This window comes from Papio anubis, chromosome 5, assembly GCF_008728515.1.
Source record: "Papio anubis isolate 15944 chromosome 5, Panubis1.0, whole genome shotgun sequence".
NCBI lineage: Eukaryota > Metazoa > Chordata > Mammalia > Primates > Cercopithecidae > Papio > Papio anubis.
The window spans coordinates 132238426-132254388 of NC_044980.1; the positions used below are offsets into that span (position 1 = coordinate 132238426).

Here is a 15963-nt window from a genome sequence, read left to right on the forward strand (position 1 = left end):
TATTACTGAGAATAAAAAAAAAAAAATCTGTCCAGTGGAGATGTCTGTACCCCTCCCATCACATTTCTTAGGAAGAAAATATCTGGAGCTGTGAGATGTTCTACTTTACCCTCAACCTCAACCATACCCACCCTGAACCACTGGATACAATTTTCTCTCACTGGGTGCACAGTGGTTCTGTCCTAATGGTCCAACCTTCTCAGTAGGTGAGGCAGTCTGAGCTTTGCCACTCACCTGCTGTGTGGCTTTTGGCAAGATCCTTCCCTTGGTTGGGCTCCAGTTTTTTCTTCTCTATAAATTCAGGAGTTAGAATCAATGATCTGCAAGGTCCTTTCCGGACGTAGCGGAAAGGAGACATTTAGAATCAGAAAACGCCAGGGGTAGATTTCAGAATGTGGGCATTACCTCCCAGCAAAATATTCCTTACTATTTCCTGTGTAAGGCCTCCAGCAAGATAATAAGCACCCTCCAGCCCTGGCTTGCTCCGTATCTTACACTAGTCATGGTGTAGGACTGGGCACAGGGTAGGTGCTCACTGATTTAGCTTTTTGTCTCCATCTCCTAAAAAACAATTCCACATATTCTAGGTTTGATTATCAGTGGACCCTCCTGATGGGTATCTGGAGCAGGAGGTTGGTTTTTTTTTTTTTTTTTTTTTTTTTGGAGATGGAGTTTTGCTCTTGTCGCCCAGGCTGGAGTGCAATAGCACGCTCTCGGCTCACTGTAACCTCTGCCTCCTGGGTTCAACCGATTCTCCTGCCTCAGACTCCCTAGTAGCTGGGTTTACAGGCACCCACCATCACGCTCAGCTAATTTTTTTTTGAGACGGATTCTTGCTGTTGCCTAAGCTGGAGTGAACTGGCGTGAACTCGGCTCACCGCAACCTCCGCCTCCCGGGTTCAAGCAATTCTCCTGCCTCAGCCTCCCCAGTAGCTGGGACTACAGGAACCTATCACCATGCCCCGCTAATTTTTGTATTTTTAGTAAATAAGGGGTTTCACTATGTTGGCCAGGCTGGTCTCGAATTCCTGACCTCGTGATCCGCCTGCCTTGGCCTCCCAAAGTGCTAGGATTACAGGCGTGAGCCACTATGCCCGGCCTAATTTTTGTATTTTTAGTAGAGATGGGGTTTCACCATGTTGGCCAGGCTGGTCTCGAACTCCTGACCTTAAATGATGAGCCAGCCTTAGCCTCCTAGCATGCTGAGATTACAAGCGTGAGCCACCACGCCCAGCCGGTTGGTTTTAACTATTTGGGGCACACACTGTGATTTTTTTTATGACGCAGCTGGTACAGCGCTTGCCTGTAACAATTTGCAATTCACTAAGCTGAGCAAGGTCTGGGCACCTCCAAGGCAGACATGCCAGTGGCTGAAGAGAACACAACATTCAAATCCTCTCCATCTGGGGCCTTGGTCCGGAAGGCCAATCTCATGGCAAGTCGAAAGGCTTTGAGACATCTCCCTCGTGGCGGGTGCCCGAGCTGCAGCCGCGCGGCCTCTGGAAAGAGATCTGCTAAGTACCAGGACTTCAGAAGAGCTGTGTGACTTTGGTCAAGTCCCTTCCTCCTTCAGGAACGTTGCAGTGGGCCTAAGTGCCTCCTCCCGGAACTGGTACGGGGACGGTCGTGCGATTTTGACAACATTCGCCTTTTAATGTTTATTGATCTTTTGTGACACGCGCGTCGGTTCCCATCAGCAAGGAAGTCAACGGTAGCGGCGCGGGAGCCTGCAGAACTCGCGCTCTGGCTCTCGCGGGATCTCCGCCCAGGGCCTCGCAGCATCACCCCCTCCGCCGCCGAGGCGGCGGCGGCGGCGGCGGCGGCGGCGGCGGCGCGTAGCTTACTCACAGGGGCGGCCCGTATCCCTCCGCCGCCGACGCGGCTCGGCCCTCCCTCCCCTAGCCCGCCAATCCCCGCGCCTCCCGACCTGCCCCTCGGTCGGGCCCACCCCGTGCTCCGACGGCCCCACCCCGGCGGCGCCGCCCGCCCGCCCGCGCGTCCCTCGGTCCACCTGCAGCAGGCAGGAAGGCAGGCAGTCCCTCCGGCTGTCCGGCCGAGAGACGCCGGCCGAGCTTGGGCTTTTGCTTTCTGGCGGAGGGATCCGCGGCGGCTGACTAGGCGGCGCTGATCCTGGGAGGAAGAGGCAGCTACGGCGGCGGCGGCGGCGGCGGCGGCTGCTAGGGCGGCGGCGAATAAAGGGGCCGCCGCCGGGTGATGCGGTGACCGCTGCGGCAGGCCCAGGAGCTGAGTGGGCCCCGGCCCTCAGCCCGTGCCGCCAGACCCGCTCTCCTCAACTCTCCATCTTCTCCGGCAGACCGCGATCGCCGAGGCGGCCTCAGGCTCCCTAGCCCCTTCCCCGTCCCTTCCCCGCCCCCGTCCCCGCCCTGGGGGCCGCCGCCACCCGCCTCCCACCATGGCTCTGAAGAGAATCCACAAGGTAAGCGGCCGGAGGTTGGCTGCGGGGCTGACCAGCTGAGCAGGCTGCGGCCTGCACTTCCCGCCGTAGTCTCCGTCGGCCTCGCGGCCTCCTTGGATCCCGCTGCTGGTGCTGGCCCCGCTGGGCGGCCTCCATACCCCACTCCCAGTGATGGCGCCCGCGGAGGCCCCGGCGCGCAGCCCGCGCTTAGGCCGGAGGTGCTCTGGCGGTCTTAGCGTTCCTCCCTGTCTGCCCTTTCAGGCCCGCATGGTGTGGGCTCTTAGGGCTTCTCTCCAGTCTGGGACTGCCGCTGCACTTGAGGGCCATTGTCCGGCCAGGATGGCGGGGTTGGGGCCGTGGGGGGCGCTGGGGCGTTGGGCGGCCCCTTCGACAGAGGTCGAAAGGGCTGCTTGCCCCATTTCTGTTCCCTCCTCCCACACCTGCCCTAGCTCCCTCCACAAAACCGCCTGAGCTCGGGCTGACGGAGGAAGTCGTTTTGCCCGATCCACAAGTATCTCTTGAGTTCACTTACCTCTTGGGTGGCAGCACACGTCGGTCCACCCTGCTTGTCCAGAAACTGTTAAGAGTTGGAAGTTCAGAAGAAAAAAAAAAGGTGACTTATGAGGGAGGAGGGAAGTAGAGGGAGAATCAGTTTATTCTTTGAGGTTGCTATATGTAGTTAGAAACTAACACTTCCGTTTTGCAGGATTGGATTTAATAGAAAAGCTGTACATTGGCAAAGGTAGAGGTAACATTGAAAAAACCACCAGAGAAATTACACAAAAGTTCCTTTCACAGTCTCTTCACAAAATGGGCTTGACGCTATTAAGTGATACGTTTACGGAGACTGTTAACTGGGAAGGGATTTTACTAGATTTTGTATTAAAAAGGATTTCTTTGCTCTTTAAAGTGAAGGATTATTTAGTTATCGATAAGGAGGTTTTCCTAATAATACATCTAGAGTATAAGATTGGCTTAAAATTTAGTTTTTTTCCCTTTCTGACGTTGTAACCTGTTAGTGCCACTTTCATGTTTTTTTCCTTAGAAGTAGGGAGGCACCACTATTAATTTCTGTTCGGTGTTTCACCTGGCTACTCAGATTGGCTACATTAAACCGGTAGCTACTTTTTTCTTCAGTACATCTTTTTCCTTTTTGTGGAGAATGGGATCTTGCCATGTTGTCCAGGCTGGTGTCGAACTCCTGGGCTCAAGCTAGCCTTCCACCTCTGCCTCCTTTAAGTGTTGGGATTACAGGCATCAATCAGCCACTGCACACGGCCTATACCTGTAGCTACTTAGTGAGAAGTAGGTACTGGGGTTATCCATTCTGGATGATGGGATGGGTGTGCAAGAGGAAGAGAACCAGTTTTCACCTTGTCTTAAACTAAGAATACAGATTGATGATTTAAATACCTCAGCTCAGCGGTTGGTCATAATTTCATTTTTGCTCAGACTTAGCGTGGAATCAGTCCCATTGGTTACTATAATTAGGTTAGCTCCTTAACTTCTTTTGACTTCGATTTCTAACAAAGGAAGAAGGGCAGATTTTAGACAATAAATCTTGTACTAAAATGAAATGGTATTTGTTAAATACCATAAAGAAGCTTGAACCTTAAGCAAAGATGTCTTAACCATTTAAGGGTCAGGAGCACACAGGAATAGTCATCCAAATAAAATGTATACATATGTATTTTTAAGGCATTTAGGAATTGCTAGGTCCTTATAGAATCTAATTGGGAAGTTATCAAATACTTGTAGAAGATTGTGCTCTTATTTTAAAACCTGAGGAAGAGCAAGTGGGTATAATGTGTGATAATTTACAGATAAAGAAATGTAGACTTTAATCTCTACATTGATTTATGTGTGTAATGGACTTATTCAGAGAGGGAAATATCTCTTCGACATAAAACATACATTTTAATTTATAATACTTGCCCTGGTAATATGGTTTCTTATGAGTTGCTACATATTTTCTAGAATAGATTTTCCCTAAAATATGCCTTTGTAAGATTTTTTAGTAACATCAAGTTTAGAAATAATTTGAACTTTTTTTGGGGACAGAGTTTCACTCTTGTTGCCCAGGCTGGAGTGCAATGGCATGATCTTGGCTCACCACAACCTCCACCTCCTGGGTTCAAGTGATACTTCTGCCTCAGCCTCCTAAGTAGCTGGGATTACAGGCACGCACCACCGTACCCATCTAATTTTTGTATTTTTAGTAGAAACGGGGTTTCACCGTGTTGGCCAGGCTGGTCTCCAGCTCCTGACCTCCGGTGATCCACCTGCCTCAGCCTCCCAAAGTGTTGGGATTACAGGCGTGAGCTGTCTTGCCTGGCCTAAACCTTTTTTTTTTTTTGAGACAGAGTCTCCCTCTGTTGCCCAGGCTGGAGTGCAGTGGTGCTATCCTGACTCACTGCAACTTCCGCTTCCTGGGTTCAAGAGATTCTACTGCCTCAGCCTCCGGAGTAGCTGGGATTACAGGCACCCTGCCGCCATGCCCAGCTAATTTTTGTATTTTTAGTAGAGACGGGGTTTCACCATGTTGGCCAGACTGGTCTTGAACTCTTGACCTCAAGTGATTACTCCTGACCTCAAGTGATCTGCCCACTTTGGCCTCTCAAAGTGTGGGGATTACAGGTGTGAGCCACCTCATCTGGCCCGGCCTGAACTTTTAAAATTCAATATTAGCCATTTTCCCCTGGTTTATACCCCTAGAGCTCTTCACAAAGTATGGCTTGACTTCTCTGAGACTGCTGATGATAAGAAACATGAAATTTATTTTGATATACCAGTCAAAAAGATTGTGAAAACAAAATGGAGATGAATTTTTTTTTCCAAACTCTTTGTACCACAATGTTAAGTTGAATAGCAGACTTACTAGGCATGGACAAGATCAGTTCTATCTTATCTTCAGTCCTAGTAATGTGTCTGCAGTGGAATCCCCATTGCTTGGCTTCAATAATTGATCTTGATCTTGAACCTTCCCAATTATTCCCTGAAAAAAAATAATTCTACTTAAATACCTTCTTGACTTATATGTCATGAGTTGCTGCATCTGGGTTCTAATGAAATTTTTCTAAGAAAAACTACATTTGACATGTGACATCTTCAGGAATTCAATATCTTGTTTCTTCGACAGAGGGACACTATTCATGTCTGTGAATTTGGCAGTCTTTGAAATGCCATGTCTTTTTTGGAAAAAGCTTCTGATGGACTTTATTTTGATATACATCTTAAGGTCCCCTGACCTATGCTGTAAAAGAGCATAGCAAAGAGGGTCATTATGAACATTGTGTGTAGTTCTGGGCAGGGATTGGGATCCTTTGGGATTGTTGGTATCTACACCACATGGCCCCACCCTGCTATGTTTTGAGGTTTTCTGCTGACTTTTTAGGTCTTCAGCTTTGATTTTGATGCTTTGAGTGCCTGCCTCTAGCAGCACCACCCCCAGCCCTTTTCCAGTTGGCTGCATCTCATCTGTTGTGGGCTAAGAAACCAGATCACAGAGCTTATTAAAATTGTGTCTAAATTAAGATCCAGTAGGCTCTTGACTGAAGAGGGCTTCATGTGCTCCGTGAACTGTGTGGTTTCCTTGGCTGATCAGAGACCTTTTTGACTTGCTTCCTGTTTTTCTTCTTTACTTTGCTATACAGATGTAGGAGGCTTTTTGGTGCTCTTAGAGTGCTGTAATGTTGAAGTATTTGGTTAGTTTCTCTATTCTTGGGAAGGGTAAAAGGCTAAATATCTTGATTCTTTGAGGAGTTGGAAGACTGACCAGAGTTGGATACTAAAAGCTTTTCTTAACAGTAATAGTGCATTGTACATTTTAATGGTGTCCTACTAGTAGCAGGTAACGTTTAGTATACATAGCTTTCAAACAAAGTAATGCCAGGATTGTCACTTGATATATTTCTGTGATAGAGATTTTTTTTTTCTTTTTTTTTGAGACAGAGTCTCACTCAGGCTGGAGTGCAGTGGCATGATCTCGGCTCACTATGAACTCTGGCTCCCAGGGTCAAGCAATTCTCTTGCCTCAGCCTCCCAAGTAGCTGGGATTACAGGCAGCCGCCACCATGCTCAGTTGATTTTGTATTTTTGGTAGAGACGGGGTTTCACCATGTTGGCCAGGCTGGTCGAACTCCTGACCTCAGGAGATCCGCCCATCTCGGCCTCCCAAAGTGTTGGGATTACAGGTGTAAGCCGCTGCACCCAGCCTATGGCTAGCTTCTTTTAAGGCATCTCAAGACAAGGTTCTCAATGAAATAAAGATATCAGGTCAGGCACGGTGGGCCATGCCTGTAATCCCAGCACTTTGGGAGGCCCAAGTGGGCAGATTGCTTGAGCTCAGGAGTTCGAGACCAGTCTGAGCAACATGACAAAACATGATCTTTACAAAAAATACAAAAAATTAGCTGGGTATGGTAGTGGGTGACTGTAGTCCCAGCTAGGTGGGAGGCTGAGGTGGGAGGATCTCTGGAACCTGGGAGGTAGAGGCTGCAGTGAACCGTGATCAAGCCGCTACACTGCAGCCTATGCAACAGAGTGAGACCCTGTGTCCAAAAAAAAAAAAAAAAAAAAGATTTCAAACGCTGATGTCTATAAAAGCCAGGCAGGTACCAAAGTGAGCAGAGATAATTTGAGGGAGCTAGAAAATGCATGTGCTATCAGATGAGGGCAACTGCTAACCAGCTCCCTGCAAATGTTGCCATTGCCAAAATCTTTGGACCCAGTGTTGCCATATCGTCCACTAAAAAACAAAAACAAACAAACAAACAAAAACAGAGAAGCCACAAATCCAGATTTTTTTGCCAACCAATTCAAATTAAAAAAAAAAAAAAATACACGTTTTGGTCGACATCAGTTTAGTGTGTGGATTAAAGTAACAAGGGATTGGGGTTCATTAAGTAATCAGGAGTGTAAAAAGATTAAGTCATTTAAACAATACTTCCTGTATTTTTAAAAGTTTGAAAGTATTGCTTTATGTAAGATTAAGTTTGTTTTTTAGACAGTCTTTGCTTTGTCACCCAGGCTGGAGTGCAGTGGTGTGATCTCGGCTCACTGCAACCTCTGCCTCCCAGGTTCAAGCAATTCTGCCTCAGCCTCCTGAGCAGCTGGGACTACAGGCTTGCGCCACCATACCCAACTAATTTTTGTATTTTTAGTGGAGATGGGGTTTCCCCATATTGGCCAGGCTGGTCTCGAACTCTTGACCTCGTGATCCACCCACCTCAGCCTCCCAAAGTGCTGGGAATACAAGCATGAGACACTGCGCCTGGCCTTACGTAGTTTTAAAATACAATTCTAATTAACTTGCCTTTTTTTTTTTTTTTTAAATGAGAGGGAGTCTGGCTCTGTCGCCCAGGCTGGAGTGCAGTGGCGCGATCTTGGCTCACTGCAAGCCCCGCCTCCTGGGTTCTCGCAGTTCTCCTGACTCAGCCTCCCGAGTAGCTGGGACTACAGGCGCCTGCCCTCACGCCCGGCTAATTCTTCTATTTTTAGTAGAGACGGGGTTTCACCATGTTAGCCAGGATAATCTCCATCTCCTGACCTTGTGATCCGCCCGCTTCGGCCTCACAGAGTGCTGGGATTACAGGGGTGAGCCACTGCGCCCAGCCAATTTGCTAATTTTTGTATAGTTTTGTGTGAGGTCTTGGGAAAACCAGTTTTGTAAATACATTGATCCCGTAGAAGTTTATGTATTAATCTTCCATTATGATCTGTTTCATGTTCTGAGTTTTTCTGTAGACTGACAATACACTTTAAAAATGTCTGAGATTGGGAAGTTACCAAAGCATGATTTTTTTTTTTTTTTTTTTTTGAGACGGAGTCTGGCTCTGTCGCCCAGGCTGGAGTGCAGTGGCGTGATCTCTATTCACTGCAAGCTCGGCTTCCCGGATTCACGCCATTCTCCTGCCTCAGCCTCCGGAGTAGCTGGGACTACAGGAACCCGCCACCACGCCTGGCTAATTTCTTTTTGTATTTTTAGTAGAGACGTGGTTTCACAGTGTTAGCCAGGATGGTCTCCATCTCCTGACCTCGTGATCCACCCACCTCGGCCTCCCAAAGTGCTGGGATTACAGGCTTGAGCCACCTCGCCTGGCCACCAAAGCATGATCTTAAAGAAAGTAGTTGTAACGCTGAACAGTGCTGTATTTTAAAAAATTGCTTAGGCTGGGTGGGGTGGCTCACGCCTGTAATCCCAGTACTTTGGGAGGCCAAGGAGGGCTGACCACCTGAGGTCAGGAATTCGAGACCAGCCTGCCCAACATGGCGAAACCCCGTCTCTGCTAAAAATACAAAAGTTAGCCAGGTGTGGTGGCACTCACCTGTAATCCCAGCTACTCGGGAGACTGAGGCAGGAGAATCACTTGAACCTGGGAGGCAGAGGTTGCAGTGAGCCAAGATCTTGCCACTGCACTGCAGCCTGGGCAACAGAGCGAGACTCCATCTCGAAAAAAATAAGAAAGAAAATTGCTTAAAAATACCGTAGGCTGGGCGCGGTGGCTCATGCCTGTAATGCCAGCACTTTGGGAGGCTGAGGCGGGTGGATCACACGGTTAGGAGTTCAAGACCAGCCTGGTCAAGATAGTGAAACCCCGTCTCTACCAAAAATATAAAAATTAGCTGGGCATGGTGGTGAATGCCTGCGATCCCAGTTACTGGAAAGGCTGAGGCAGACAATTGCTTGAACCCAGGAGGTGGAGGTTGTGGTGAGCCGAGATAGTGCCACTGCACTCCAGCCTGGGCAACAGAGCAAGACTTCGTCTCAAAAAAAAGAGGAAAAAGGCCGGGCACGGTGGCTCATGCCTGTAATCCCAGCACTTTGGGAGGCGGAGGCAGGCAGATCACCTGAGGTCAGGAGTTCAAGACCAGCCTCAATGTGGAGAAACCCCATCTCTGCTAAAAATACAAAATTAGCTGGGCGTGGGGGTGCATGCCTGTAATCCCAGCTACTCGGGAGGCTGAGGCAGGAGAATTGCTTGAACGTGGGAGGCGGAGGTTGCGGTGAGCCGAGATCACGCCATTGCACTCCAGACTGGGCAACAAGAGCGAAACTCTGTTTCAAAAAAAAGAAAAAATACTGTACTAGAGGTGTGGTACCATATATTAGATGAATATTAGAGGTAAGGACTGATGGAATTCCTATCAAAATGAAGAAATGAATTAACAGGTAGTAGTATTGGGAACTTTAATAAATGATTGTCTGAATATGGCTATTTAAATTAGTTTTATCTTGGATAGCAGACATACCTTCTTAATCCAAAAGGTGAGCTTCTTCACATAATTTCTAGGTAGGTTTTTTTTTCCCCCACTAAAAAAGTATTATTTCCTTTACAAAAGATCATTGAATTGAAGCACTTTCTTTGGCTCTACTAGGTTGTTATTTAAATATAATTCGAACAGCCATCATTGAGGATAACTGTTAATAAATCTAGGTTTTCTCTGAAGTCTCCCAGTGTATATTACTGTACTGATGACTGACAAGAGGTTTTGACAAGGTCCAATTCTGTATATTTCTGCTAAAATATCCTAGGCAGTTCCCAGGATAGGAATATCTGACTCATTCCTCATGCTAGCAAAAACTTTTGCAGCCTTATCCCAGAAATGCAGGAACACACTTGTTTTGTCTGTAGAAATAAAGTTTTGATGGTTAGATCTCCAGACAAACCTTCAAAATCATGTTAAACTATAACATAGGAAAATAAAGTAGTATTTCTATCTGCAGAGTCAAGTGAGATTTTGGGTAATAGAATCATAAAATGTTAGCACTGTAGCACATCTCAAGGCTGCTGTCTGGAAAGGCTGTGTGACCTACCAGATAAGACTAGGTTTGAATTGAGAACCTGGATTTCTTGACTGTGTCCAGTGTATTTTCTGGCAAGCCATGTGTTATCATTACATAGCTATTAGGTATATAAATCCAGAGGATGCAGCCTTTTTTTCTTTTGTTCAAACAATTGGATATTTAAACTATGTCTTGGAACCTGAAGATCTTCCTCAACTTCCCTTTTTATGGTTGGCGAGGTTGCTCATAAGACCTCTTAAAACTGCAAATTTATTTAGGCTTGACACAGTGGCTTGTGCCTGTAATCCCATCACTTTGGGAGGCCAGCGTGGGAGGATTGCTTGAACCCGGGAGTTCAAGGCCAGATTGGTCCATAATGGGAGACCCTGTCTCTACAAAAACAAAACAAAGCGAAACAAAATTAGCTGGGCATGGTGATGTGTGCCTGTAGTCCTGGCTACTCAAGAAGCTGAGACGGGAGGATCACTTGAGCCTGGATGGAAGATCAAGGCTACAGTGAGCTGTGATCACACCCCTGCACTCCCGCCTGGGCAACAGAGCCAGATTCTGTGTCAAAACAACAACAACAAAAACAAGTATTGCAAATTTGGTATTCTATTCTCGCCACCACCACCCCCGCCTTTTTTTTTTTTTTTTTTTCTCTGAAACGGAGTCTTTACCTCTGTTGCCCAGGTTGGAGTGCAGTTGTGCAATCTCGGCTCACTGCAACCTCCACTTCCCGGGTTCAAGAGATTCTCTTGCCTCAGCCTCCCAAGTAGCTGGGACCACAGGTGCATGCCACCACGCCTGACTAATTTTTGTTTTTTGTTTTTTTTTGAGATGGAGTCGCCCTCTGTCGCCCAGGCTGGAATGCAGTTGTGTGATCTCGGCTCACTGCAACCTCCACCTCCTGGGTTCAAGTGATTCTCCAACTTCAGCCTCCCGAGTAGCTGGGACTACAGGCGCATACCACGATGCCTGGCTGAGGTTTTTTGTATTTTTAGTAGAGACAGGGTCTCACCATGTTAGCCAGGATGGTCTCCATCTCCTGACCTTGTGATCTGCCCGCCTCGGCTGGTTTCGAACTCCTGACCTCAAGTGATCCACCTGCCTCAGCCTCCCAAAGTGTTGGGATTACAGGCATGAGCCACCGCCCCCTGCTTTCTGCATATATCTTTCATCAAAGTCAAATGGATTTTTTTTTTAAGTGAAAGCGAGTTTATTAGGAAAGTAAAGGAATAAAGAATGTCTACTCCCTAGGCAGAGCAGCCTTAATATCTAAAAAGATTGAAAACCACTGTCTTTCTACCGTAAACATTATTTTAATCTCAGCAGATGAACAGAGTACCTGTTTTGCAGAGAAAAAAGAAATCTTGTGTGTGAGTTCAACAGATTGGCCGGGTGCCGTAGCTCATGCCTGTAATCCCAGCACTTTGGGAGACCGAGGGTGGGGGGGGTGGATTGTGTGGTCAGCAGTTCGAGACCAGCCTGGCCAACATGGTAAAACCCCGTCTCTACTAAAAATATAAAAATTAGCCAGGCACGGTGGCTGAGGCCGGAGAATTGCTTGAACCTGAGAGGTGGGGGTTGCAGTGAGCGGAGGTCGCTCCACTGTACTCTAGCCTGGGCGACAGAGCAAGACTTCATCTCAAAAAAAAAAAAAACACATTTCAGCTATCCTCTTTAGAGTACTCACTGTGCATCAGGAATTACTTGATCTTTTCAACAATCTTTTAATAATTCTGTTCTCCCCAGGATAGATAAGGAAACTGTGGGAGAAATAAATTTGCCTAAGACGATATGGTTATAGTAGGAAGAACTAGGATTCAGATACAGGTGATCTTGACTGTAGAGTTATTGTCTCACCAGTTTTAGTCGTTGCCCTTCTCCCCTCTAATCTCTAGAGAAGCGTTAGTTTTCCCTTTGCCAAAGTTAACTTTTGCTTTCCATCCTTTTCTCTCTCTCTGTCCCTCTTTCCTTCCTTCCCTCCCTCCCTCCCTCCTTCCTACCTTTTTCCTTTTCTTGTTTTTGCTCTCCAGTAATTGTCCTTGTTTTCATACTTCCGATCTCTTCTCCACTAATTCCTCTTAGCATCCAAACTTATTGAAGATTTCCCCCATTTGAAAAAAAAAAAAAAAGCAGTAAAATAACTTTTTAAACTTCCTCTCCCCAAGAAGAGCTACTTCCTTCCTCATCTTTATCCTTCCCATCTCTGACATTTCAGTCCCAAAATTATTGAAAGAGTAGTCTTTTTACTGTTCTGGGACTATTTAGTAAGTTCACTAATGATTACTTAATTGCCACATTCAGTGGATACCTCAGTTTTTGTTTAACTTTTGTAATAGTTGACATCGTTTTTATTCAGTTCTTTTGGCTTCTGATAAACTGCTTTCTTCTTCCTCATATCTGGTGTTTCCCAGCTTTATTAGAATGCTTATCAAAGTAATATTATTGATGAAATACAAGCCAAAATGTATGAAATCATGCATACTTGTATTAAAATTGAGAGCACTGGCCAGATATGGTGACTCATGCCTGCAATCCCAGGACTTTGGGAAGCCAAGGCAGGAGGATCACTTGAGCTCAGGAGTTCAAGACCAGCCTGTGCAATATAGCAAGACCCTGTGTCTACAAAAAATTAAATTAGCCAGGTACAGTGGCATGTGCCTGTAATCCCTGCTACTCAAAAGGCCAAGGTGGGAGGATTGCTTGAGCCCAGGAGTTTAAGGCTGCAGTGAGCTGTGATCATGCCACTGCATTCCATGCATTCCAGCCTGGACCACAGAGCGAGATCTGTCTCTTTAAAAAAAAAAAAAAAAAAAAAAAAAAAAATTGAGAGCACAAAGTATCTCAGATACATTAATTATTCTTTTTTTTTTTTTTTTTTTTTGAGACAGAGTCTTGCTCTGTGGAGCCCAGGCTGGAGTGCAGTGGCGTGATCTCAGCTCACTGCAACCTCTGCCTCTCGGGTCCAAGCAATTCTCCTGCCTCAGCCTCCCAAGAAGAGAAGCTGGGATTACAGGCATACACCACCATGCCTCGCTGATTTGTGTATTTTTAGCAGGTTTCACCATGTTAGCCAGGCTGGTCTTGAACTCCTGGCCTCAAGTGATCCACCCACCTAAGCCTCTCAAAGCGTTGGGATTACAGGTGTGAGCCATCATGTCCCACCCAGTCTCAGATAAATTAATTAGAATATATAATCAAACTATGTCACAAACAAAATTATTAAGAACTATCAAGATGAGGCTGGGCGAGGTGGCTCACGCCTGTAATCCCAGCTCTTTGGGAGGCCGAGATGGGCGGATCACAAGGTCAGGAGATCGAGACCATCCTGGCTAACATGATAAAACCCCGTCTCTACTAAAAATACAAAAAAATTAGCCGGACATGGTGGTGGGCGCCTGTAGTCCCAGCTACTTGGGAGTCTGAGGCAGGAGAATGGCGTGAACCTGGGAGGTGGAACTTGCAGTGAGCCAAGATCACGCCACTGCACTCCAGCCTGGACGACAGAGAGGAACTCCATCCCCAAAAAAAAAAGAACTATCAAGATGAAACATCTGTCATTCTTATTTTGCTATCAGTTTTAAGAATAGTATTTTTCTTACATAATAAAAGTCATCCTCATCAGGTACCACTTTAAATGTCTTATTGTATGTTGTTTTTATTACAGTATATGAAAATTTGTTTCAAACAGATACATGGTAGCAAAAGAAAGAATACAGACTGCATATTTTGCAGTTAGACTGCTGCTGACATTAATTATCCCATCATGGATAGGTCACCCTAATTTTTCTGAAAAATAAATGCCTGTTCTTTGCTTGTGTTTATTTTAACATAATATGACTCCTTGGGTTTAAGAATCAAAGGACTCTGCTTTCAGTTTAAAATGTCTTTCTCAGCCGGGCGTGGTGGCTCAGGCCTGTAATCCCAGCACTTGGGGAGGCTTAGGCGGGTAGATCACGAGGTCAAGAGATTGAGACCATCCTGGCTAACATGGTGAAACTCCGTTTCTACTAAAAATACAAAAAAATTAGCTGGGCATGGTGGCAGGTGCCTGTAGTTCCAGCTACTTGGGAGGCTGAGGCAGGAGAATGGCGTGAACTCGGGATGTGGAGCTTGCAGTGAGCCGAGATCTTGCCACTGTACTCCAGCCTGGGTGTCAGAGCGAGACTCCATCTCAAAAAACAAATAATAATAAATAATAAAAAATGTCTTTCTCCTAGATATAAGTCAATTGAGGATGGGTTAGTACACTTGAAATATTTAATACATAATAAGCTTCAGTTAAATAACTTTTTTTTTTTTTTTTTTTTTTGAGACAAAGTTCATTCTTGTTGCCCAGGCTGGAGTGCCACTGCGTGGTCTCATCTCACTGCAATCTGCGCCTCCCAGGTTCAAGCAATTCTCCTGCCTCAGCCTCCCAAGTATCTGGAATTACAGGTGACCGCCACCACGCCCAGCTAATTTTTGTATATTCAGTAGAGATGGGGTTTCACCATGTTGACCAGGCTGGTCTTGAACTTCTGACCTCAGGTGATCCACCTGCCTCGGCCTCCCAAAGTGCTGGGATTACAGGCGTGAGCCACGGGGCCTGGCAATAACTTCTCAAATATATATTGAATTATGATAAGAAACATAGGATAGATCTGTGATGGTCAAATAGACAATGCTGGAGATGAAATGATGTTTATACCTCAGAACACAGATGGAAAATCAAATGTAGACATCATTTGCTTTCTTGTGTGCAAGTTTCTTGAGGCAAATTACTGCTTTAAAACTACAAAAATATGTAGTATTTCCTAAAAACGTGTTAAAAGTGATAAAATTGACCAGGCGCCGTGGCTCTTGCCTGTTAATCCTAGCACTTTGGGAGGCCAAGGCGGGTGGATCACCTGAGGTCAGGAGTTAGAGACCAGCTTGGCCAACATGGTGAAACCCCAACTCTACTAAAAATACAAAAATTAGCCGAGCGTAGTGGTGGGTGCCTGTAAACCCAGCTACTTAGGAGGCTGAGACAGGAGAGTCGCTTGAACGTGGGAGCCAGAGGTTTCAGTGAGCCCAGATTGAGCCACTGCACTCCAGCCTGGGCAGCAGAGTGAGACCCTGTCTCAAAAAAGAAAAAAACATGCCAGGCACAGTGGCTCAAGCCTGTAATCCTAGCACTTTGGGAGGCCGAGGCAGGTGGATCACCTGAGGTCAGGAGTTCAAGACCAGCCTGGCTAACATGGTGAAACCTCGTCTGTACTAAAAATACAAGGAAAAAAAAAAATTAGCCGGGTGTGGTGGCGGGTGCCTGTAATCCCAGCCACTCAGGAGGCTGAGGGAGGAGAATTGCTTGAACCTGGGAGGCGGAGGTTGCAGTGAGCTGAGATTGCGCACTGCACTCCAGCCTGGGCAACAAGAGTGAAACTCCTTCTCAAAAAAAAAAGTAAAATTTAGAACAAAAATGTTACTGTCTTTATTACTATAATATATATTAGTAATTAGTATCTCCCGGGGAATGCTGCTGTAGTTGTAACACCTCTAGTTGGTCCTTCCCAGAATCATGTTCTCTTTGATCTTTGTTCAGCACCTTTGCTTATACAGAGAATCTCTTCTCACCCCTCTCCCACCTCCTAAATTCTTTATTCATACTTGGAGACCCAGCAAAAATGGCTTCTCTAGGAAGCATGCATGAGGCATACAGGCAGTCAGAGTTCAACTGTAGAATTGTTTCTTAGTGTGTAGACATGATTGATTATTCCCTCATTTAGACTGA

General features: G+C 46.2%; 1 protein-coding gene across 5 annotated transcripts in view; it reads left to right on the plus strand.

Moving 5' to 3' along the window:
* The first annotated feature begins 1761 nt into the window (after positions 1 to 1761).
* Positions 1762 to 15963, plus strand: part of UBE2D2 (ubiquitin conjugating enzyme E2 D2) — a 69412-nt gene continuing 55210 nt past the window's right edge. For 2 of the 5 annotated variants that reach the window (XM_021940222.2, XM_021940221.2), the window contains exon 1: positions 2246 to 2437. In XM_021940222.2, the coding sequence (XP_021795914.1) occupies positions 2414 to 2437 (24 nt within the window). In that variant the 5' untranslated portion in view covers positions 2246 to 2413. Of the gene's footprint in view, positions 2438 to 2655; positions 3030 to 15963 lie in introns of those variants that run through there. The other 3 variants (XM_021940219.2, XM_003900185.4, XM_021940223.2) reach the window with 3 other exon arrangements.